General features: G+C 33.9%; 1 protein-coding gene across 1 annotated transcript in view; it reads left to right on the forward strand.

Moving 5' to 3' along the window:
* LOC136029426 (sortilin-related receptor-like) overlaps positions 1 to 25,031 on the forward strand; it is a 127,054-nt gene that overhangs the window by 58,034 nt on the left and 43,989 nt on the right. The window contains exons 11-16 of the mRNA XM_065707808.1: positions 4,046 to 4,223; positions 7,099 to 7,334; positions 10,763 to 10,985; positions 12,496 to 12,672; positions 15,875 to 16,055; positions 22,098 to 22,337. Coding sequence (XP_065563880.1) covers positions 4,046 to 4,223; positions 7,099 to 7,334; positions 10,763 to 10,985; positions 12,496 to 12,672; positions 15,875 to 16,055; positions 22,098 to 22,337 — 1,235 coding nt within the window. The remainder of the gene's footprint in view (positions 1 to 4,045; positions 4,224 to 7,098; positions 7,335 to 10,762; positions 10,986 to 12,495; positions 12,673 to 15,874; positions 16,056 to 22,097; positions 22,338 to 25,031) is intronic.

The raw sequence follows: 25,031 nt of genomic DNA on the forward strand, positions 1-25,031 counted from the left end.
GCAACTATGTCTATAGGGATATTAGGGATGTTCAACCCCCCACAATTATGCAATCTTATACTTTAAAACTATATGCTGCTCTAAAAATAAATCAAAAGGCATTGTGTTAAATGGTTGCCAATAAAACACCTCAACAATATATCGAGAACGACTGGGGTTATTAAGTTGAAACTTTTGGGGATACCACTATTACTACTTCTGTTCTTACAACTTAAATAAATAAAAAGAGTGTATGTATATCCAGGTTGTCAAAGAGCATAGATAGAATCTTTTGGGAATGATATTAAGTTTTATTTTCAGGTCAACTTCAGAAGCTATAAAATTAAATAAAAAAATACTGTTTGTATCAGGATTAAAATTTTTGTGAAAGTTTCTCCAACGTACAAATATCAACCCATACTATGGATTCTAATAAAAGAAAATTGAAAATATATACATTTTTTTTCCATGAAAAAGACTATGTCAATAAAAAACGACCAGAAATTAGTTTAAAAAACTTTTTCCACAAGACAAGTTTTTCAAAGAAAAGTAAAGAGCTCCATTAAGCCAAGAATCAGCAAAGATAAAGTCAAATAATCTTCAAACAAACACAACTTAGAAACAATAAGGAAATTTTTTCCAAGGCAATGGAATTCAATTCAGGGAATATTCGTCGCTATTTAAATAATCTTCCAAGCGTAAAACTACAACATATCGCTCTCAATAAATAAATGGAACTCAAATGGAAAATTTACACTAAATGGAAATTTGCAATAAATAGCCGAATCAAACTCAAAATGAGCAAATATTAACATAAGTAGGGCTGATAACTCCTATGCCTTCTCGAGACCAGAACACAATTTGCGCTTTACTGAAAAAAAATACGCTTGAAATGTTTTCACCCTTCTTACTTTCGTAACTGAACAAATATCAAAACCTTGCCGAAGAAATGTCAGTATGTGTCAATTTAGCTGACAATCCGCGGCCATTTGTTTATTTGTTTATGTTTTTCAGTAGAGCGCAAATTGTGTTCTGGTCGGCATAGGGGATATAGGTTTATCATTCCTACTCATGTTAATTTTTGCTCGTTTTTAGTTTTACTCGGCAATTTATTGTAATTTCTGTTCGTTTTAAGTTTCATTTATACATTGATAGTGATTTGTTGTTGTTCTACACTTGGAAGATTATTTAACTTCATTTTTCTCATTCTTGGCTTAATAGAGCTCTTTACTTTTCTTTGAAAAACTTGTCTGGTCAAAAAAGTTTTTTTTTATTAATATTGTAATACGGTGAGTATAATAATAAGGCAAAATTTTTTGCTGTACTAAGTGTCTGATCTAAGTTTTTGATTAATTTAAAAAAAACAAGTTTTTCAACTGCAAGTAAGGAGCGACGTTAAAACTTAAAACGAACAGAAATTATTCCGTATATGAAAGGAGTTGTCGCCTCCTCAATGCCCGCTCTTTATTCTAAAGTTTGACTCTTTGTCACAAACTCTACTTTTTAAAACAATAAAAAAAGCTTTAGCGTAAAGAGCGACGCGTTGAGGAAGGGACAACCCCTTTCGTATACAGAATAATTTCTGTTCGTTTCAAGTTTTTAATGTTGCTCCTAACGTGCAGTTAAAAAACTTGTTTTTTTTTTTAATTTAATTTCTGAACGTTTTTGAATTAATGCATGTTTTGATTTTCACTCACCGCACATATAATTAAAACGAAATTCGCATGTTAATTTTTTTGCTAAATGGCTTTCTCATAGTTTTAGTCGGACGATTTTGATAAGAAAAATGGGTGAGGGAGGAGGCTTAGCTGCACTCCAATTTTTTGTTACTTAAAAAGGCAATTAGAACCTTTTATTATTTTTTTACGAACATTTTTATTAGTAATAAATATACGTAACTTATGAATTAACTTCTGTAACCAAATTCTATATTTGTATATTTTTATTACGGATATGATGGGGGTCTCCCCCTCGTCAAAACCTCGCTCTTTACGCTAAAGCTTCAATTTGGTCCCAATTCTTTAAGAATGACCCCTGAATCACAAAGGCCATAAAATTAATGGTTGAAATGACTAAAAATACTTTAGCGTAAAGAGTGGGGTACTGTGGAGGAGACTAACCCCTTATATACGTAATAATTTCTGCTCGTTTTAGGTTCTAATGCTGCTCCTTACTTCCAGCTGAAAAAACTTTTTTTATTTATTTTCTCATTGCTTTTTTAAATATGCTATCATGGAAATTTTCTTCCCCCGTGATAATAAATTCCTCCATGGAAAGATCCTCCCAGGTAACCTCCTCCCCCCGACCCCCATTTAACGTGAAAAAGTCCCCCTGAAAACGTCTGTACACGTCCCAATAACCATTACTATCTGTAAACAGTGGTCAAATTTTGTAAGTTGCAGCCCCCCCAGGGACTATGGGGAATTAAGTCGTCCCGAAAGACATAATTAATTTTTTGTTCACTAAGGACACTAGAACTTTTAATTTCCGTCAGAATGAGCCCTCTCGCGACATCCTAGGACCACTGGGTCGATACGGTCACCTCTGAGAAAAAAGAAATAATAATAATAATAAAAAAATAAACACGCATCCGTAATTTGTCTTCTGGGAAAGAATACAAAATTCCACATTTTTGTAGATAGGAGCTTGAAACTTCTACAGTAGGGTTCCCTGATACGCTGAATCTGATAGTGTGATTATCGTTAAGATTCTTTACCTTTAGGGGATGTTTCCTCCTATTTTCTAAAACAAGGCCTATTTTCTCATGCTCCAAACTTTTGGTGAGTAAAAATAAGCGTGATATATATTTATAATCAGCGTAAAAATGCGATTCTTTTGATGTAACTATTGGTATCAAAATTCCATTTTTAGAGTTTCGGTTACTATTGAGCCGGGTCGCTCCTTACTACAGTTCGTTACCACGAACTGTTTGACAAGAAAACGTAATTTCGAAGTTTGAAAAAATGCCAAGAAACACCATATGCTACATGCTAGATGGGTTTTTACGTACGTTAGTTTCCACTCCGATTAGTTTCCATTTCTGGGTTGTTGTTCGACACTAAATAATTATGATTGATAACACTTCTCTCTTTTAAACTTTGGACTGAAATTTAAGGTAATAACGATAAAACATAGAATCGCCTAAGTTTTTCAAATGTTTTTTGTATTAAAAAAAAAAAAAAAAAAAATCATGAAGCCGTTGACATCCAAAAATACAGTTAGCTTGGAAAACCAAACCGTAAAACCTTAAATGAGCATAAATACATTATATACACATGTTTATTTAAGCTTAACGGGATACTGAAGCTTATTTAGTATTTGGGTATTACAAACGTTATGAAAAAACATTATGGTATGGGACAAACATTTTTTGTGTTACAAAGGTATCCCAAATAAGATATGTGTTTAAAATACGAATACCATAAGCTAATAGTAATAGATTGTTTTCATAAATTGCACAATGTGCTACATATATTATAATTGTATTTTTTGCCATTTGTGTTACTTTTTTGCTCAATATAAAAGTATAAATTTACTTGGCAATTGCATAATAAGAATCTACCTCCCCCTCCCCAGTTTTGGCTATTTTAGGCTATTATGTGTAAAATTTTGGGCTGAATATAAAAATAGAAAATTATACGGCGATTGCATAACAAAAGAAGCCACCTCCCCCTCCAAAAAATTTTCTTGGTGTTTTTGCTAATATTGCACAATTTTAGCTATCTTTGGCTATTTTGTGTAAAATTTTGAAAATAATATAAAAATACAAATTTATATGACAATTGCATAATAAAGAATCTACCTCCCCCTTCCAAAAATTTTCTGGATATTTTCGCTAATTTTGCACAATTTTAGCTATTTTCGGTATTTTTATATAAAATTTTGGGCTCAATATAAACATATAAATTTATGTGACAATTGCATAACAGAAGTATCTACCTCTCTCTCCAAAAATTTTCTTTGTGTTTTTGCTAATTTTGCACAGTTTTAGTTATTTTCGGCTATTTTGTATAAAATTTGGGCTAATTAGTATAATGTTTGGTTAATTCAAGGAATTTTTTTCTAGGGAGCATCGTGATTTCTTATTGGTTGCTCAAAGACAAAAAGTTTTGAGGATCGATTTGAATAATATGCTGAATATAGACACTCTTCCTCTGTCACCAGTCAAGAATGTTTTCACTTTTGAATTTGATATACGTCAAAATTGTGTTTACTGGGGAGATAGTGACGAAGATAAAATCTGGGTATGCCTTTTTGTATTATTTTACCATTTAGCACCATTTTATTTCGAAAACTCAGAATTACATGTCTAAAACTTGAAAGATTTTCAAATGTTCTGTTAGTATTTTTATTCCAAACCCGAAATACAAAACACTGGAGAATTTTGTAAAATAAAACAAAAAATATTATATACATAAACTAAACTCTTCAAAATCAGTCACAACTTTGACAGATAGCTTTGTCAGTATTGATTTCCAGAGATGCTCAAGTTTCGATAAACGGGAACTATAGAAATATACTTGCTATTCCACGCCAATAATGGGGTCAAAAACTTGAATTCTTTACTGATAATAAATGTGGGTACACATGAGGGGTAAGCAAAAGATGTTTTGCGAAACGAAGAAAAAACTTTTTTTACTTTTAAAACTTCGATGGTATATTTTTAATCTAGTGCAACTCTTTTTTAGCACATATACTCTCTTAACTCAAAAGTCGCTAATTTACTTAAAACATGGGGTTATAAAAATGCCCACTCTTTTAAGTTGTTCAGAATATAGTAGAGTTCAAGTATGAACTGAAATTACTCTGCTTAAGAAGATATTAACCTTATTCCAAGATTTTGAGGGTATAGTGCTAAGGTGAACTAACGCCTTTTTGTTATTTTGAAGACCTGACTACAGTTTTGCTGAACCCCGATGTTTTATATTCACATTCAAACTGTCTGAAATACTGGCACTGAAACTACAGAAAGTAGTCTGTATGCTATCACAGCAGTAGTAGTATCGAACTAACGACGCTTTTTGACTGCTAAGGTCCTTGTGTCAGCCCTGCAGTTTAGCATATTCCATTGTAAAGGGCTTACACTTGAGATTTGAAAATTTGCAACTTCAATATACACATTGTTATCATCTGATGTTTAACCGTTCCAAAGTAGACGTCTTCAGTGAACACTCATGGTCTAAATTGTGACTCATTGCCTGAGTTAGACATTTGTTTTAGTTAATTCACCTTTTACCTTAAAATTATCATGTTTTTCGCAGCCTATCGGCCTTACTGTAATGACTAACTTCTCGCCTTTTTAAATTTGAACTAAAAAAAAATTTCAGGGCGGAACTTCGTATCACTTATCACACGTATCACATATCACGTATCGTATAACACCTCAAAGTCTACTATTTTTGTCGCATGACAGTACGCATCAAAGTAACATATAGTGTTACTTCCAAGCCGCGTGAAAAACTCAACTTCATGTTTCCTTGCGTACACCTCATAGTTTACTGTTTATGTCGTACCGTAAGCTATGAAAGTAGTATATGAGGTTGCTTTCAAGTCGTTTGAGGAATGTAACTTCATATCACATTACATACACCTCACCGTCTACTTATAAAAACTAAACTCAACTCAAAACCCTTCATTTAATGGTTATTTGTGAAGAATAGGTGCTCCCTTGGTAGGGAAGTAAAAAACACGAACTTTTGGCCTGTCTTTATACTGCTTTAGAAACCTAAAGATTTTTATCATTTCCCCATAATGCCTTTTTAGCGTTCATTCTAATTCGTTCTTAATTTGGAGGATTTTTCGGCTGTTCCATAGTTTTCAGATAACTTAATTTTGCTATTTTAATGAAACTGTCCCTTCCTCTCTGGTTCAATGAAATTGTCTTTAGTGTGTTTTTTGATAGCACAAAACAACAGAATGGGTGGAAAGCTTTGCTCTCATCACTAAAATGTGAATTTGCGTGTAAATTATACGAAAATCAAAGACAATTTTCGAGTTCAGTGTGACACGCCTTAAGGAATCTCTCTTTTCTGATTAAGTTGCAATAGAAGTTGAAGAGAGTTGACTTTGGTTGCGTGTGAATTTTCACAGAAAATGCGAAACAATTTCGTAAGCATTGAAACAAGTTTTCATTTAAGTACGACAATCATAATAATCCAATTTTGAATTATCCATTCAATTTTCTTGGAGCCTGAATACGCTCACATTTAAAACGGTTATGTTTAGAAGCCCTAGAAGAAGCTAGAAAACACCTTTTTTTTTAAATAGAAATTAATTGACTTGGGTTACCACTATGTGCTGTGGTTGAATTTATAGTAGGCTCCTGCTAAGTTTATTTGGTGTTTACTTATTTTATTTAGGGTAAACAGTTGCTTTCGACAAAAGGTAGTTTTAATCTTTTAAATAAAGTTGTTGGGTTAGGCGACACCTAGCACTTTGATCTAAAACCTCCACGAATGAGCTAAAATCTATAGTCCTAAATTTTCTTAAAGGTTCATTTGCCTCTTTACACTGTTTTGTTTAAAATGCTAAAAAACGTTTTTTAGAGGTTGTTTTGGACTAGCTCTTTTTGCCAAGTTGTTATGTGGTTAAGCTAACTAGGATTTTGTTTCCTTTATATTAATAATCAAAAATAATTTAAATGAATCTTCTATTACCCGATTCCGCTAGTATACTTATTTACTCTTGCTGGGCTTTAAATTTTCAAATGTATTATATAAATTCAAAGGCTAATAGAAAAAGTTTTTTTAACATCATATCCTATAAATTTTTTTAGATCCCCTTCTATTAGTGACGTTTTCTGTCGTCAAGCACACACTTAGTCAAAAAGAATTGACGTCTAGTAGATTATTTATTTTTGCTTAATTCAATTCTCTGTGTTTTTCTATTCTGAAGCACATAAGTAAACAAGAAAAGGTGTCTATGGAACAGAAGATTGATGCACGTAAATTTGTTATTTATACTCACGTTAAAATACGTATGAATGTTCGTTTGGGATTTCTGTAGTTTTTTTTTTTACCTTTCCAATTTGGCCTATGAATGGTAAAGAAAAAAAACAACAAAAAACGAACCAACTCCACATCGTAATCCAATTGCAATCTACTTTGTTTTTCTTTTTAGCGACAATGTTTAAATGGTAACCAATCTCATGAATTACTAGTTGAAAGTTCCTTGCAATCAATCGAAGGAATGGCTTTCGATTGGACTTCAAGAAATCTTTATTTTGTTGATGGGCAACTAGCCAAAATTGAGCTGATAAATGTCGACGTTAATCATAGTGGACGAATGAGACGAACTGTTTTAAACAAAGGAATTTTGGATAAACCAAGAGGCATTGCCGTCCATCCTCTTCGAGGGTCAGTATTAGCAGAAATCTTCTTATATTTGGTTCTTTCTTATAACCTTTAAGCAATAAAAGTTATTACTAATATTATGACGCATTGATGTGATTCCTAGTTTTGCTAATTACCAAATGTCTCTAATAGCTACCGCTAATTTTTAGATACTTCTGCTGCCCAATGAAAAATAATTTATGTGTACGCCCTCATATCGAAGCCCTTCAATGCGTCATAATAATAAAAATAACAATTATTACTCTGTTACTCTGAAAGCCCTAGGGCCACATTAATGCAAAATAAAAATTCAGTTATAATTAAATCTTAATATATAAACAAAAACATATTACAAATTACAAAGATCTATTTCTGTGCTTTATTGCCAGCCTGAGAAATCGTCTTAGCCTCTCAATACTGACGAAACACTTATCCCTAACTATTCTTGCTACCCATCTTTCATCAAATCTACACTCTCCATACACTTCCTTTCGGAACTCACTCAATTCTTCACACTCACTCATCTTATGACCCACAGTCTCATCCATATTTCCACAAAGAGAGAAAGTAATGGTCATCCTGCCCTTGCCTTGTCCCTTAATATTTTCACAGTATGTCTCCTTTATCACTACTTAGAGTCGTAGGGAATCATAGGCTTCTTTCATGCTGCCATCTTCTCTTGTATTGTATGTACTTTGAGCTTCTATTTAAGTCGTAATAGTTTAGTTAGGTGGCGCTGTAGAGGCTGTAGTCGACACTTAATGTAAAAACCATTATATTGGTGTTCTCACCAATCCAAAAAGCCAAATATATCCTGTCTTAAAATCATAATATTTTCCCAGCAAGAAAAAAAGTTATTATCTCTTCATTGTAAACCTGCTATATTTTGTGAATAGCTATAGATGACAACCATCCATTGACAATTATTATCCATTACCTTTGGTTTTGAATTGTAACAAATGGAAAGGGAAATATATGGGTGTTATTTTCAATTTCATCAATCAGTACTGGAGGGCTGTTGGACACTGTATACGGTTCATGTTTATGTAAGAGCTGTACTCGGTAAAACCGTTTAAATAATTTAAGTTCACAATGAATAAGGTAGTTTTGGGGATGTTTCTCTTTAGGCATTTGTGGGAGAAAAGAGTATTGAAGCTGCACACGGTCGGGGGGGGGGGGTCCCAACTTCAAATGCCCTTTCTATGAATATTTGGGTAAACACTTAAAAAACGTGGGATGATATCCAATATTTGGGTAAATAAATGCTTTTTCTAAACATTATACCCCTTCCCTTTGGATAATGTTTGTGATTGCTCCATCACTGACCTGTGATGCCCTGTTGAGGCAGACATTAATAGCATGGATCGTACAAAATTAATTCCCAAAACGCTCTCGCATGCTTTAAGGGAACTTAATCTGCCTCATACGTCAAGCAGAAATAAAACATAGTAAGGAAATTAAACTTTAAAACTTATTAGAAACAAAATGTCCTGATGCCAAACAAGGTGTCAGACCCATAAACTGGTCAACGTAAACATAAAAGGAAATTCCCAAAATATAGTATGCGCAAAAGCATGTCCAAAATAAGGTGGAGGAAGGGGCAAGAGACTCGCTTATTTAAAATTTCATAGGGGAGGAAAGATGTTCTATATCTTTCTATGTAAATTCATATTGAGATGGAGATTTTTTGTTGAGGCAGAAAGAGGGGCTTGTTAATAAGGAGGTGAGAAGTGATTCAGGAACGCGAGTTTATTCGGGAGTTATGGGTGCTCTATTGGTGAATGTAAGTAAATTTGTGTTCGTCTATGTCCCGCTCGGTAAAGAAGGGAAATATAAGTGACTACCACCTCTATTAAAGCATTTTTTATATATCTTTATTGGAAACCCGTTTTCTCTCCAATAATATTTTGAACATTCCGTGATGGCAAATGGGATAGGGGTGATCGGTGTATCTTAATGATATACTGTCACGTAGAAGGCTGAGTTGGCAATGCAAACCCTATCAAAAGCACTAGCCAAAACTAGCCCAATATAGTATAGTTTAGTCTAACCATCTTATTGTATTAATGTATTCATTTGTAACTCTCGCCCATTAAAGAGGACTTACAACTAAAAATCAAAATTTAAAAAAATCAAAGAAGAAGACGAATAAATAAAAACAAAATAATTCCCTTAATCAACCTAGGTTCAGGTATGATTGTTATATGTAATCATATTAATTGTGAAGAACAGCCAGCTTAGTTTTACTATAGATATTATCTCGCTCAACTTTTCAATGTTTCTTTTCAAATTAGCAAGCAAACTTTCGCATGCGAACCGATTAGGGTTCGCGTAGCGCAGGTGCCGATCTCCTGATTCTCAGCCCTCGGCCGGGGTGCAATGCGTGGTTGGGGGCAAGCCATCCGACGCTTTCCCGTGCTTTTCCCTAGATTTCTCTAGGTACCCATTTGAAGCTGGGTGGACTCTTACGGGGAAACGCCACTAACCCTCGTCCTAAACCAAACGGTCGGCACCACCGAGATTCGAACCAGCGACCCTTCGCTTGTGAGTTCGGCGCGTTAACCACTCGGCCATGGACGGACAAATTACATTTTCAAATTACAACGAATGTATAAAAATGTATAACGTTGAGCGTTCACTTGTATTTTATAAGCAAAATACAAATACATTCAACCTAGAAAGATCAAATGTATATGTTATGTGAATTGGGGTGAGGGTTCATAATCTAGTTGAAGGAATTTTTCGTATAAATGGGTTTGAAAACAATTTTGGTTGCAAAAAATAGTCGAATTACTTTAATAAAATAGTTGCCAATTCGGGAGACGTTGAGTGGCAACAGTGGGCTGGACAGAATCTCATAAGCTAGATTGTTGAAGTTGAGTAGCATGGTTTATATGAATTGTTGTCGAATTCTGAGTCAAAAGTCTTTTAGCCTTTTTTGCGAGCCGTTGTATATCCAGATATCTCCACCGTGTCTACCATTGAAATATGAATGATAAAATTTGCATTCTTTATCTTATTTGTTTTTATTTTATTTTGTTCACATCAAAACACATCTTTTACAAAATGCTGCCGCACTAAAAAAACAAAAAAAAAAAACAAAGGGAAAAGGGTTAAACTCCTTACAATTGAAATATCCAGCAGATGAAATATCTCTAGCCAGTTTATATCGAAGTACTTTGGAAGAGTAAAAATGAAAATATTTCGAAGCCAAAGTTATATTGTTGCAACTAACACATACCTCATAATTTCTTCTTTTAGAAGGATTTCTCCCTAAAATCTATGGTTACTCATAGCGAACAGGATTGAAAAAATGAATAATAATGCTTGTTGTTCTGTTTTTTGTTTGTTTTTTTTTTTGGTCGTTTTTTGTTTTTTTGAAAAAAAAAGAGAATGAATAATGCGTATGAGCTGTAAGGGAAGATGGTATCTCGATTGAATATATGTTGCAGATATCTATTCTGGACTGATTGGTCAACTGCAACGCCGTGTATTGGACGTTCGCCATTAGACGGCTCTGATCCTCAGAAAATAGTTATTGGAGAGGTTGGTTGGCCAAATGGGATTACTGTAGATTATCAAATTGAAAGGATCTACTGGGCTGATGCAAAGCTTGATTTCATCGCCTCGGCGGATTTGGATGGCTCTAAAATGAAGAAGATTACACAGCAAGCTGTAAGTAGCAAATATTTTTCACTCTCTCCCGCCTCCGCCCTTTCACTCCCCGTCTCTCTCTCTCTCTTTCTCTCTCTCCCCCTCTATCCCTCTATCTCTGTGACTCTGTCAGTTTGTCTTTCTTTGTTTTTTTTTTCTGCTTAGGGCCCTCGTCAGCGGTGATTTCTTCCCCTCATCTATGCAAGTATATTAGACCAGATTTGGACAACATACTACATCTGGGCTGTAGTAAGATCACTAGGTGTCACTCTGTAACCCGTGAAAGCGTTCTGTACAAAAAGGAAAAAAACAAAATAAGCGTGAAAAAAAATGTGTTGTTCTTTTTAGCTGTAAAATCTTAGACTAACTAAAATAAAGCAAACGCATAGGTTTTAGGCTTTTGATAAGGATATATAAACACAGACAAATATATAAATAAGGTGGTGAACTAGCTACAAGGGGGTTAAAGAGACAGCCAGTTGGCACATAAATGTATGTAGCCTCCCGATTTCCCCCCAAAGAATGCACTAACACACGATATAACATTTGTTTCTAAACATGAACGTAGTGGATAAAGGTGAGTTTTTATTATAGGCTGGTTTAACCCCCTCCCCTCCAAAAAAAGCGCTACATAGTTATGCAACTGTTATATCAGACAAAAATCTATGGATTTTCATTGAGTGGGTTCTGCATGAGATCATAACAGTCAATTTTGAGGTACATATTTCCCAACTCCATGGGAGGTGCTTCAGATCAGTATGATTAATATTGAAATTAATATTGATTTAACCTCTTACATCTTTCAAGGTAAGTTTTAATGAGGTATTTTACTTACTAAAATTCTAGAAAGATATAACAATATAAAGTGCACGCATGGGATATTCTTTAAAATCTAGAATTTTTCTATAATGTCCTATTTTTAATTACCCAAAGTAGGTGTTCTCATTAAACCACCCATCTTCAACTAGTAAAAATCTTAACAACTACTAAGTGACGATAACTTATCGATAACGATAGTAAAATAGCCGACAGATAGAACTAGTGGAACTTATTCGGCCAGAAGTGTGTACATTAGGCTACCTTAGTGCAAATTACAAAAAGCATAAAAAGTCAAAAATATGCTATTCAATGTTCCCCAATCAATAGGTCAATATTTGCTTCTTAGCAAACAACACCAACAGAAAAATATTTGAAGGGGTAGATGAAGTTACTGTGCCAAAATAAACCCCAGAAATCCATTCTTTCCACTTCACGTTTGTGTTTGAAGTTCTGTCTAACTTTAATGTTTCAATTATCTATTGATACGTGCCAAGTACAGCTGGTGAAATGTTTGCCTGCTGAAAACAGGCCCATTACCCTACCCACGTAAAGACGCCAAAGTTAGTTCAATTAGTAATTTAGTCCTCAGTCAAGTTTTTTACTGATTCCTGCTATTTACAAATAAGTGGGGGAGGGGTGATGTTTCTTGTTATATTTAATAACATGTGCTTAACATAACAGAGCACATTAACATATGCACTTGCATTTGCAGGGCACAACAAACCATCCATTTGGTGTAGCTGTCTATAAGACAGTTGTCTACTGGAATGACTGGCATTCAAACGCCATCTATGTCGCTGACAAATATCACGGCTCAGGAATCAGACCAGTTGCGACCAAACTTAATGGTCTTCTTGATCTGAAAGTTTATAGCCACAACTTGCAACAGGTAACCCAACATTATCGGTCTTTCTTTCATAAAGCAGAAATATAAAAAAGAGCATGATTACCATCTTGCTCCTATGACTAATTTTTGCGTTATTAGACGATATTCAAAGTTCTCTTTATTTGGGATTTTTGCTGAGTTTATTCTTTATTAAGAAGAAACAGCTTTAGATGTCTTTTTTGTATGATTATAGCTTCTTTTATGTATCATAGTATTGGTTCTTTTTTTTGGGGTGGGGGGGGGGGTGAAGTTTTCGTTATAAGGTTTAGTAAGATAACTGTGAATCTTTTTGGCATATTTCAATGGTAGGGGGGGTAGAAGTTTTCTTTATAAGGTTTAATTTGATGTCCTTGATTCTTGTTGCCAGTTTTGAATTGTAAACTTAGACATTTGAGGAAATTTAGCTATTTTAACGTTACTGTAGAGTTACGCTTACAAAAAAGAGCTTAAATAAAGCTGTTACTGAGTGTGTTCGGGCCTATCTTCTCTTCAGCTGTATTCCTTATCAGGTTTAAGTTTGATTACCTTAAACTTCTGATTCATACCAAACTTATCATATAGGATCACAAATGAAAGAACCTAGAATCATCGTAAAACACCTAATTTTATAGTGATGATTTTTTTTTTTTTTTCAGGGCATTGGTGGGTGGTTTAGAGTTGGGAAGTGAGAAGCTCAGAGCAGGTCTTGAAGTTTTTTATATGTTAAGATTGCTTCAACTAAGAAAATCCGGGGGAAATTTATTTAAGTTAAAAAATCCACTATGTTAGTTTTACCTGGCTAAATAATGTTTTAAAGTTAATATCTTAATAATAAGTGAAGATCGATGGAACATACAAAGTATAACATAGTTGATTATTAGTTCGTTATTTTATTGTTGGAGATAGCTTGGAAAAGGAGAGTAAGAGGAACTTGGAAAAATTTGTTTCACGTGACTAAACAATCTTATTAGATTCAGTCCTAAATATTAAGTGAAGATCAGTGAAATAGTTGATTTTTATCAGATATTAACAGTTGATTCTAAAAGATCAAGGTAACTTTTGATTCTTAGTTCATATATAAATTAGCTTGTTAAGTGGCGCTTGGGTAGCCAAAAGGTTGCATTGTATGCTCTCAGTGTTATGTAAATCGCAACTTTAGCCGGAATTTGGTTTATTATTATTATTGTTAATTATTTTTTACCCGCACCATACAATAGTGAACTAAATCATTGTTTATTTTTCACCCGCACTTGACAGTCTTATAATAAGTGGACTAACACATAAAGAAAAAAAGAAGAAACAAACTTGACAAGGGGGCATAACTGAAAGAAACTTAATAAGGCGGTGATGCGGAGAAACACGGACGCAAGTCGTGCTTGAGAATTGTGTGTGCTGTAATTCTAGTTTTACTCTAATATCAAAAGTAAGAAATCTTCTAATAAGAACGTCCTTTTCTTATTTAAGGCGGAAGGAAGAACAAAAATTTACAAAATCTAAAATCACAGATCCAGGTTCGTTTTAATTCCTTTTTCATAGAAGGGGAAATATTTAAGAAATAAAAAATTGGAATGATTACAGAAAACTTAGTAGAACTTGGCAAAGCACACCTGTTATACTTCCCTCTACTAACAACAGTCTTACCGTATCTTAATACGATTTTCTTATTAATATCTGAGACTGTAAGCTGGCGTAGGCTTGGAAGACTATTATGGATATAAATACCCATTGGCCAACGGAGAGAATCTCCAAGAGGGATAGTATAGCCATTGCGCAGTGGGAGAGAATATACAAGGGGGATAGTATAGCCATTGCGTAGAGGGAGAGAATATACAAGAGGGATTGTATAGCCATTGCGCATAGGGAGAGTATCTATAAGAGGGATAGTATAGCCATTTCCCAGAAGGAGAGAAATAGACCCTTTATTGATGCCAAATTTCCCCTGCACAATCCAGAAGAAAATAGCATGGAGTCATCATAGAGAATCTAATTCAATTAAAAGTAATTTTTATTACTTTTTTCGCTCATATGTTTCTATCAGGCATTTTTGATTTTATAACAAATGATTTATTATCATGTTTGATATCTTAGACTACAAAATGAGCGCTAAAGCATCTTAATTCTTTCGAAAAAATCTTATCATGATTATCTATCTCCCACTTGAAAATTAGAAAACATGGAAATTTGTCCGAGAATGTTGAATAAAAATTAAGAGAAGTAAAAACTCACTTTTACATGTAATAAAAGAAAGATTTTCGAAACTTGTACTTTTTAGCAATTCAGCTGGGACTAAGCGAAAAACTGGATGCTCTCGAATGGGATCAGGTCATAAGAAGTGACTTAATAGCTCCCTCACATTAAGTAGCAACTTAATAGGAGGGATTAAAAAGGAAACTCAACTGAGCAAGGTGAAAGAGGAGTGTCTAGTCGTGTTGTAGTCAGTTTGATCCTTTGATTAGTTTTAGTTATAGTAGTAGTCAAGGGCGTCCCGAGGGAGTGGAGAGGCCCCACCCTCCAACTTTTTTGGCATTCGGTAAAATTTTCGCCTCGGCAAAATTCCTGATTTCTGCAGAAATTTCCGCAGAAATTAGGTAGCGATTAGGTAAAATCTACAAAGTCTTCCCCCCCCCCAATGAAAAGAGGCTCTGGTCGCCCCTAGTAGTAGTAGTAGTAGTAGTAGTAGTAGTAGTAGTAGTAGTAGTAGTATCACCACAGGTCTTCAGCTGTTATGACCCGCCTAGAAATAGTTTTTTTCTTTTCTTTTTTATATCCTTGAACGAACAGAATTCGACAAAAAAGGGAAAATATAAAAATCAATTGCACCATATTTGAGTGAAAACCGAAAAAAAAATGTTGTTAATAACCTAGTTGATGTGGAAAAAAATCTGCTAAACTGAACATTTAGTATTTAGGTTGTATTCCATCTAATTGTTTAATTTCTTAAGAATTTCACGCCAAAATCGTTATTGATTGTGTAAATATTGACAGTCTAAGACACTATAAATTATCAAAGGGATTTTGTTCAAAATTTACTCCACTTACATTCTTTGAAACATACTGTATTTCATCTTGGACTTAAAGTTCTTTGTTAACTAAATCTTTCTTTGTGTTAAACTTCCTGTATTGCACTTTTCAGTTATCATCATTTTTTGTACGAATTTTCTACAAAACGCAAGTAAATAAAGATTATCTATTGCTTATAGTTTTATTCTTTGCTGAATATTTTTAGGGAACCAACGCATGTTCTGAAGGTGAACGCATCTGCACGCACATATGTACAGCATTGCCTAATAATACCCGTCATTGCTTATGCCCAGATGGAATGAAAACGGTTGAAGATATTGATGGTAGTGTTACATGCCTTTGTCCAGATGGTAATAAGCCAAGTCCAAACGGAGCTTGTGAAAAAGGTAAGTTTGTCGTTTCGTCGCATTTAAGAGAGCAATTAAACCCTAATATGTTAGGAATGCTGTATCCATGCTGGGTTTTTTATATACATACATATATATATATATATATATATATATATATATATATATATATATATATATATATATATATATATATATATATATATATATATATATATATATATATATATACATATATATATATATATACATATATATATATATATATATATATATATATATATATATATATATATATATATATATATATATATATATATATATATATATATATACATATATATATATATATACATATATATATACATATATATATATGTATATATATATATATAAATATATATATATATATATATATATATATATATATATATATATATATATATATATATATATACATATACATATACATATATATATATATATAAATATAAATATATATATATATATATAAATATAAATATATATATATATAAATATATATATATATATATAGATATAAATATATATATATATATATATATATATAGATATATATAGATATATATATAGATATATATATATATATATATATATATATATATATATATATATATATATATATATATATATATATATATATATATATATATATATATATATATATATATATATATATATATATATATATATATATATATGTAAAATAAGGTCTCTGGAAAACAAAATTCAGCTTAAAACATTGTCGTCTCCATTTAAAGCAATAGTGCTGAAATATTGAAAATTAAAGTTAAATTAAATGCAACCCTAACCAAGATAATATGAAAAAAACTTCGTTTTCTTAAAGAGTTAAAGAGGCTGCGTCCCAAAGTCGAACCTTAAAACGTACAGGAATTAGAAGAGGCAGTTGGGGGGCTGCCGCCCCCATGGAACCCCCAGCTTTTAAAGACTCTTTTGTACAGGTTTTTTTTGTGGAGGGACTTCATTGTTACTAATTACTAGTTTCGGCGCAATGGTTCTCCTGTCCTCTTGTGTTTAACATTTTTCGAAGTTATTCCATTATTCGTTCATTTCAATTTTTTGTTAATTAAAAGAGGGCCTTTCCGAAGCCAAGAGCGGGGGGTTAGCAAAAAAACAAAAAACCTGTACAAAAGAGTCTTTAAAAGCTGGGGGTTTGGGGGGCGGCAGCCCCCCAACTGCCTCTTCTAATTCCTGTACGTTTTAAGGTTCGACTTTGGGACGCAGCCTCTTTAACTCTTTAAGAAAACGAAGTTTTTTTCATATTATTTCTGTACGTTTTTCTACAATCCATGGGGGATGTAATTTAATAATTCCTGTACTCCTCGTACAGGAATTAGGAGAGGAACTTGGGTGGCTGCCGCCCCACCTCCCCCCCGCTTTTAAATCATTGTATAAAATAGAAAAAAAATAGATAGAATGACCGAAATGTTTCTTTTGCTCATAAGAAGCTAATATTCTGTTATCTCTCAATTGATAAGCTGTCCAGGTGTTATCAAAATTATACACTTTTATTTTGATGTTGTGAAAAAAAACCGCCCGTAAGGGACTTGAACCCTTGACCCGAGGATTAAAAGTACCACGCTCTACTGACTGAGCTAATCACTTGCATGTGTGTAAATATAACTTCTCAATAACTTTTAAAATTTCAAATTAACATGGGCTCTTATGGAGAGAAATGCGTTAATTAAGTAGCTAATGCGTGGTTTCTGGAAAACAGGGAAGGAGTTATCGGATCGAGCTGAAATTTCGCGGATAAGCTCCTGGGCCGTAGGGGACCTTAACTTGTGAATTTCAGCCCGATCGGACAACGTTAAAAGGGGAGGGGGGTGGGGTTGGTGGGTCGAAACTTTCGGGGGGTTAAGATTTTCCTACGAAACTTTCCAGGAAAATTGCTCGGAGAATTCCGCATCGAATGAGTCTTCGTACACCCAGATCCGATGTCGGCTGTGACCTGTAGGCGTCTAGAAAAAAAAAGAAAATGAATTTTAAGTGGCTATGCGTGGTTTCTGGAAAATAGGGAAGGAGTTATTGGATCGAGCTGAAATTTCGCGGATAAGCTCCTGGGCCCTAGGGGACCTTAACTTGTGAATTTCAGCCCGATCGGACAACGTTAAAGGGGGGCTGGGGTTGACGGGTCGAAACTTTCGGCCAGATTTTCCCCATGAAGGAAAAGTTGGAGGGGGATGAAATTTAGCAAGTTTCTTAGTTGGAGCTCGGGCTACAAAATGCATCCCTCCCCATCCCTCTGCGATCACTGGAACCGAAGATCGCTTAACATTGTCGTGGGTCGCCTCTTTATAGAGGCACGAGTGTGCCTCCTTGATTTTGTACTATAATGTACTATATTTTTTTTTTCTTTTCTTTGTCACTAAAGATGCATTTTTAGTAAGCTTAGTTAAAATTCAATGCATCAGCCAAAAGAATATGGGTAACTGGTAAGAGTCAGATCTTCGATAGAGTAATTTTATTATTAATATAAAAAAATAAAAATGTTTTCTATTATTGTTAAACCCCAAAACAGAGGTCCTAAACTACCTAACCTGGTGACTGTATTAAAGAAGCAAAAAATCTCGGAGAATTGAAAGTTGAGATTATTAATATGCATTTCATAGGATTAAGCTTAAATTATCCATAGCTAATAATAAATAGCTAAACAAAGCTAAGAAATAGCAAATTGGTGAAAATCTAATAATAAATATGAGGCGTGTTTTTAAGTAAGGTCCGTTTAAAGATAAGTATACAACGAAAGATTACTTCAAAAAGCAAATTTATGTTCAGAAATAAATGCTTTACTCTATTTAAAGGCATAGTTGCCAAGTTTGTTCAAACACTTTTCATACTTATCAACTAATTTTGAAGTGACCTCTTCATAAAAACTGGCCGCCTGCCCCGATAACCAAGAACTCACTTTTGTTTTTACGTCGTCATCATCATTGTGACAGTTGCCACTGAGGTTTTTCCTGAGGTGGAGAAACGGATGGTAATCACTCGGCGCAAGGTCAAAACTTCAGAATGGGGGGTGTAAAACCTCCCAGCCAAGACTGTCCAGCGAATTGTGGGGCTAACCTGCAGTGTGAGGTCTTGTAATGTCATGAAGAAGGACAATTCCCTTTTCAGCATGCCAAGTTTTTTTTTTTCGCTCTGTAGGGCCTTCTGAGGGTTTGGCAGTATGTTTCTGTATTGATAGCGGTTCCTTGTTGCATGAAGTCAACCAACAAAACACCAAGCCTATTCCAAAACGCATACGCTGTAAGTTTATGCTGGGATAAACGCTGTCTGGCCTTCAACTTGACAGAGGAGTCTTTGTGTTTTCATTCCATGTTCTGTTGTCTCGATTTAGGCATGATATGCCAAACCCATGTTTCATCTCCAATTAAACCGGTTGCCACCTCAGTGGCAACCGTTAAAATTATGACGATGACGTAAAAAAAGCAGTGAAATCTTTGTTATTGGAGCCGGTGGCAAGTTTTTATGAAAAGTTTACTTTAAAATTAGTTGAGAGGTATGATAAGTGTTTGAAAAATTTGACAACTATGCCAAAGAATAGAGTAAAGTATTTACTCTCTGAAAATAAATTTACTTATTTGAAATAATCCTTCATTGTGTAATTATGTTCAAACGAACCTTACTTGAAAAAATTCCCTCTTAGCTAAAAATAGCTAAACAGCTAATAATAAATAGCTCAAAAGCTAATAATAAAAGCTAAAAAAAGCTAAAGAAGCTAACTAATAGCTAAAAAGCTAATAATAAATTGCAAAAAAGCTAAGAAACAGCTAATAGCTAAAAATGTAATAACGAATAGCTATAAAACAGTTAATAGTTAAAAAGCTAATAATAAATCAAGCTTCATTTGTTTTCAAAAGTTTTATTTAAGCTCAAAATTCAGTCTTTGCAAAACATAATCATCTTTTAGGGAGTTTTAGGCAGGATAAGTAGATTAGATGATTTTAAGCTGGTATTGGTCATAGAATTGGTGCTTTTTATCCTCCCTTACACTTTAAAGACCCTGAACAGACTTGTCTGGTGTCGTTTTGGGCAATTAACAATAATAATAAAAAAAATATGTCTAGTAACTTTGATTTTGTATTTGCTCCTAAACCATTTTAAGGTAAAACTCCAGATCAGGGAGTTTTCGCCATCTTGAGAAGAAGTTTAGAGGGGAAATGAAGCTTTCAAGAATGGGTCCAGAGCCAAAATCATGCCCTGGGAAGGAGTTTTGACAAAAAAAAATCATTAAAAAAAATTATAACATTCGTAAAAAAAAAACGCAGAACGACAGATTGATTTTGTGAGTTTTATATTCGACGCTATCGACACAGTTTCTCGTTACTCTTGGGCACGGGCTATAAAAACTACATCTTAAGACCTAGTCCCCTGTGGGTTCGCCCCACTTTGTCCTTGGTTCTATTAAATACCAACTCATTTTGTACAAAAAAACTGGTGCTATTCAGTTGCAGTAATAGCTGCAATCTAGAAAATAGTAAAACACTACTCATAGTAGCAGAAAGTTGAACGACAGTTTTTAAAGAAACTGTTTAGTGAAAAGAATTTCCAGGTAGTATAATTTCGGAAACGGTAACTATCATTTAGATTCAACTGGACAGCTTCAGTGTTGCCAATTTAAACTATTGCATGTCTAAAGACTTTACCCCGTTTTCCTCACTGTGTGTCTTCTGATAGGTTTAGGCTCTGCCAGTTTCTGACTGAGTGAGTGTTTGAGTGAAAAGAGCACACTAACATTAAAGATTATACTCCCTAGGAAAGTTACTTAAATAAAAAATAAAAATAAAAAAGTCATATCGGACCCCAAAGTAAGATTTACTTTTGTTCAGATCGTAGGAAGTCAAACTTGAACAGGGCTATTCCTAATGGGACAAGGTTCAATTCTCATATCGTTTGAAGGTGGTTTTGGGTTTTGCATGAAAAATATGTTGTGGCTTTGGATTTATGAAGACGGAATTGTACGCATAAGAGATTTAGCCTTAAAGAATACAACTTTATTTAAAAAAAAAGAAAAAAAAAGGACAAACACATTTCAATAATAAGCTTGAAAAAGAATTAAAACCTGCTTGATTGTATGTTTCTTTTTACTCTTTTCGTAAAATGTCAGGTTTTTTGCTGGTTCGAATTAAATTGAAACTAAGATTACTTTTATTACAACTTGCAAAGCTATTCGTAGCTTACAGCTCTAATTCTGTCTTAAGGCTTATTCGAGTATAAAGCTCAATAAGCCACATAGAAATATAAGATGTTTTTGATTTAGAATAACATTTTTGTTTGTCAATAAACTTAAACTTAAAGCTTTTTCGCATGCTGACCAATGGTCTGCATGGTCACCAATGACCAAAGGTACCGATCTCCTAATTCACTGCCTTCGACCGGGTGTGCGGTGCGTGGTTGGTGTCAAATCATCTGAGGCTTCCCGTGTTTTCCCTGAAGATTTTTCGAGGTACCCATTCAGGGCCGAAAGATACTGCAATATGTTAGCTCCAGTTGTTTTTGAAAGTTCCCTCCACCTTCGCTGAAAATCAACGTCATTAGTTCATTCCTTGTTTTATGGAATAGGGCTGTCTCTGACGAATTCTTTGTCTCTGACGAAACCAGCCACACAGTCAGTAACTATTTTATCTCCTTGGCTAGAAACATATCAGTCAAAGTGTTGAGGGTGAAAGAGACCACTAAAGGGAGATTTTTAATGATTGGGATCTTGAAAAGTACCCTGTTGAGTAGAGACATAATCCAAGAGCCTAGACAAAGTTCTAGGTGCAGTTCGAAGATCCTACTCAAGAGTTTTTCGTCAAGGGGCAGAATTGTAAAATCCCCCAAAATGAATTTTAGACTAAGAAATCGCGATTTCCTATGAGAGTTATCTTGACTAAACTTGGATGAGAGGAGGTACATATGTCTTAATACCTCCTTGTGTGTGTTCATGTTTTGAGTCTTAGGGGGTATGAATGCTCATTAGTTTTCTTTTTCCTTTTTTCCAAGCAGTGCATTTAGCTTTCTGATTATTTTTAATAGCCAGTAACTCAACGTGCTTTGAAAACTTTTTCACTTGTGGAAACGGTCAGTGTGTACCAATTATGTGGAGATGCGATTCTGATAATGATTGTGGAGATGGTTCAGATGAGGTAGATTGTGATCCCAACCGATCTTGTGGCGACTCAACTTTCAAATGTGATAATGGACGGTGCATCCCTAAACATTGGGCTTGTGATCACGATGATGATTGTGGAGACAATTCTGATGAAATGACATGTGGTAAGACCCAATTCTATAGTAACACATTTATAATTAGGAAAATTTAAGTGCTTACTATGTATATGGTTATGCCATTTTATCAGCTCTTTAAAGACAAGTTCCAGATGTTTGATTGCATCAATTCTGTTTAGTTTGCTACTATCTTTTCGCATAAATTATTTCTCCTCCTGTGAAGTTCAGAATTTAACCATTTCCTGCTAAATTTTTTATATGTTTTCTAGTAATTTACCCCCCCCCCCCTCCCCCCGATTTAAACTCCTGTCTTCTTACCTGGTCCTTTCTGCCAACTTTTTCTGTATCCCAAATCATATTTCTCAGCTGTGCTAGAAAGATATGAAAATGTTTTAAATTGTAAATTAATTCACAAAATATTTAGTAATCCCCCCCCCCTTGTTGGGAAAACTTCTTTGTCCACAAAAATGTTTTACACATCGTGGTAGTCCGGTTCGTAATGTAATTTATTAAATTTCAGCTTTCGCGGTAAGCTGTTAGGTAGCAGTTACAATTCTTAGCCAAGAGAAAAAAGAAGGTATGGACTCGTCTCAAGCAAATTCCATGATACTAAAAGACAATAAAAATCAAAAATTGGAAATACTTGTTAAATTTATCAACATCCAACAAGGTTACACTTTTGTAGAATATTAAGAATTGTCTCTTGCGATTGCGTCTTCAGATCATTAAGTGTTGTGGGTCAACCCCCCCCCCCCCCCACAACCCTAGGAGCAAGGGCTGTAGGCTATGTAATTTACCTATTGTTTACATATAGTATTTGTTATCGAGAAATGTGGGAAGGTTTGACCTTTAATATTCAAAAAAATAATTGTACTTTTGAAAATGAAGTAGATTTAAATGTTTTTACTTTAATAAATCCTAAATTATTAAGACTTTAAGGAATCAATATATGCATATTAAACTGACAATCAACATTAATTTTTTTTTCTTTTCTTTTTTTTTCTTTTTTTTTTTCTTCTTCAGTAAAGTCCAAACTATGTTCTGGTCTTGAGAAGGCAATGGGCGCGTCAGTCCTATTCGTGTTTGTTTTGAGCTTGACTCAGCTATTAATTGTAATTTCTTTTTGGATTTCATTTATTTATTGATGCTAGTTTGTAGTAGTTTTACGCTCTGTACATTATTTGTCTTTATTTATAATCATTTTCGGTTTAATTTAGCTCTTTACTTTTCTTTGAAAAATTTATTTTGGAGAACAAGCTATTAAAATTAATTTATGGATAGAATGGCATCGAAGCCTGTCGGATGACACTTATGACCCAAAGAATTACAACGTAACCTATGCTCTTTTGTGAGAACAGGAAAAAAATTGTCTTGACATCCCTCCCTCTCCCTTCTTATAAAACTAGTCATGAATGCTTCAATTTGATTCAGCATATGTGAGACCGAACAGAGTATACTTATAGGTCCTTTAATTTTGCTTACCGATCCTATGATGCTAATCGATCCTATAAATACCGATAATTGTCGATCCTATGAATATCGATACTCACCGATCCTATAAATACCAATACTTACCGGTCCTATAATGCTTACCGATCCTATAAATACCAATACTTACCGATCCTATAAATACCGATACCTACCGTTCCTATAATGCTTATCGATCCTATAAATACCGATACTTACCGATCCTATAAATACCAATACTTACCGATCCTATAATGCTTACCGATCTGGTAGATCTAATGATTACCGATCCTATAAATACTGATGCTTACCGATCCTATAAATACCAACACTTACCGATACTTACCGATCCTATAAATACTAGTACTTACCGATCCTGTAAATACCGATACTTACCGATCCTATAATGCTTACTGATCCTATAAATACTGACACTTACCGATCCTATAATGCTCATTTATAAAGAGAAAAGATCACCTTCTCCCCTATTTAACCAAATTCTTTATCCAGCTAATTAGTTTAAAAAGAATAACAGTTTATTGTATCGTACAATAAAAAAACTGAACTAATTGCTACAAATACAGTGATATTGAAAAATGTTTGAAGTATTTTTTGTTTATAATAGAAACAAAAAACTGTTAAAAATCAATTTTATTTGTTGACGTTTTTTTAAAATATACGGGCATTATTGTTGCAAAGTTTCTGACCTCTGGGACTGCATGAATGATTTCGACCCAAAGGTTAATATTTAAGACCTTATCATAGTTCTGACCATAATGACGTTCTTTAAAACTTGATTGATGCTATTTGGGGCTCCCTAGCTGAGATATGTATATCAAAAATCAACTATCACAAGCCCAAGTGGGCCAAATTTGCATTTTTGATTGAAACAAAATAAAAACACAAAAGTTCAATAAAATCAAAACAAAGCTTAACAGCAAAAATTTACATAAGACTGGCTGGAGAAGACAATTTAGAGATAGAATGAATAATTCAATTTCATCCTTAGAGCAGGAAGGCGTTGGAAGGGCGATTGTCTGCTATCTAGTCGCTCTTGGTCTTAAGTAGGTCTCCAAAACCTTATTTTGTAATTCATTGATTGTCTTTCTATTATATTTGGTGAAGTCAGATAAAAGAAACATGAGATTCACCACTCCTTACGATTGTTCGCTAGCACGCAGACTCGGGTGCAGAAACAGTTTTGTGGTCATGTTTAGGAGTCAATATATTGTTTAGTTTAACTCACCAATAATATACAGTGTTCGGACTCGCCTA

This window comes from Artemia franciscana, chromosome 7 (genome assembly GCF_032884065.1).
Source record: "Artemia franciscana chromosome 7, ASM3288406v1, whole genome shotgun sequence".
Taxonomy (NCBI): domain Eukaryota; kingdom Metazoa; phylum Arthropoda; class Branchiopoda; order Anostraca; family Artemiidae; genus Artemia; species Artemia franciscana.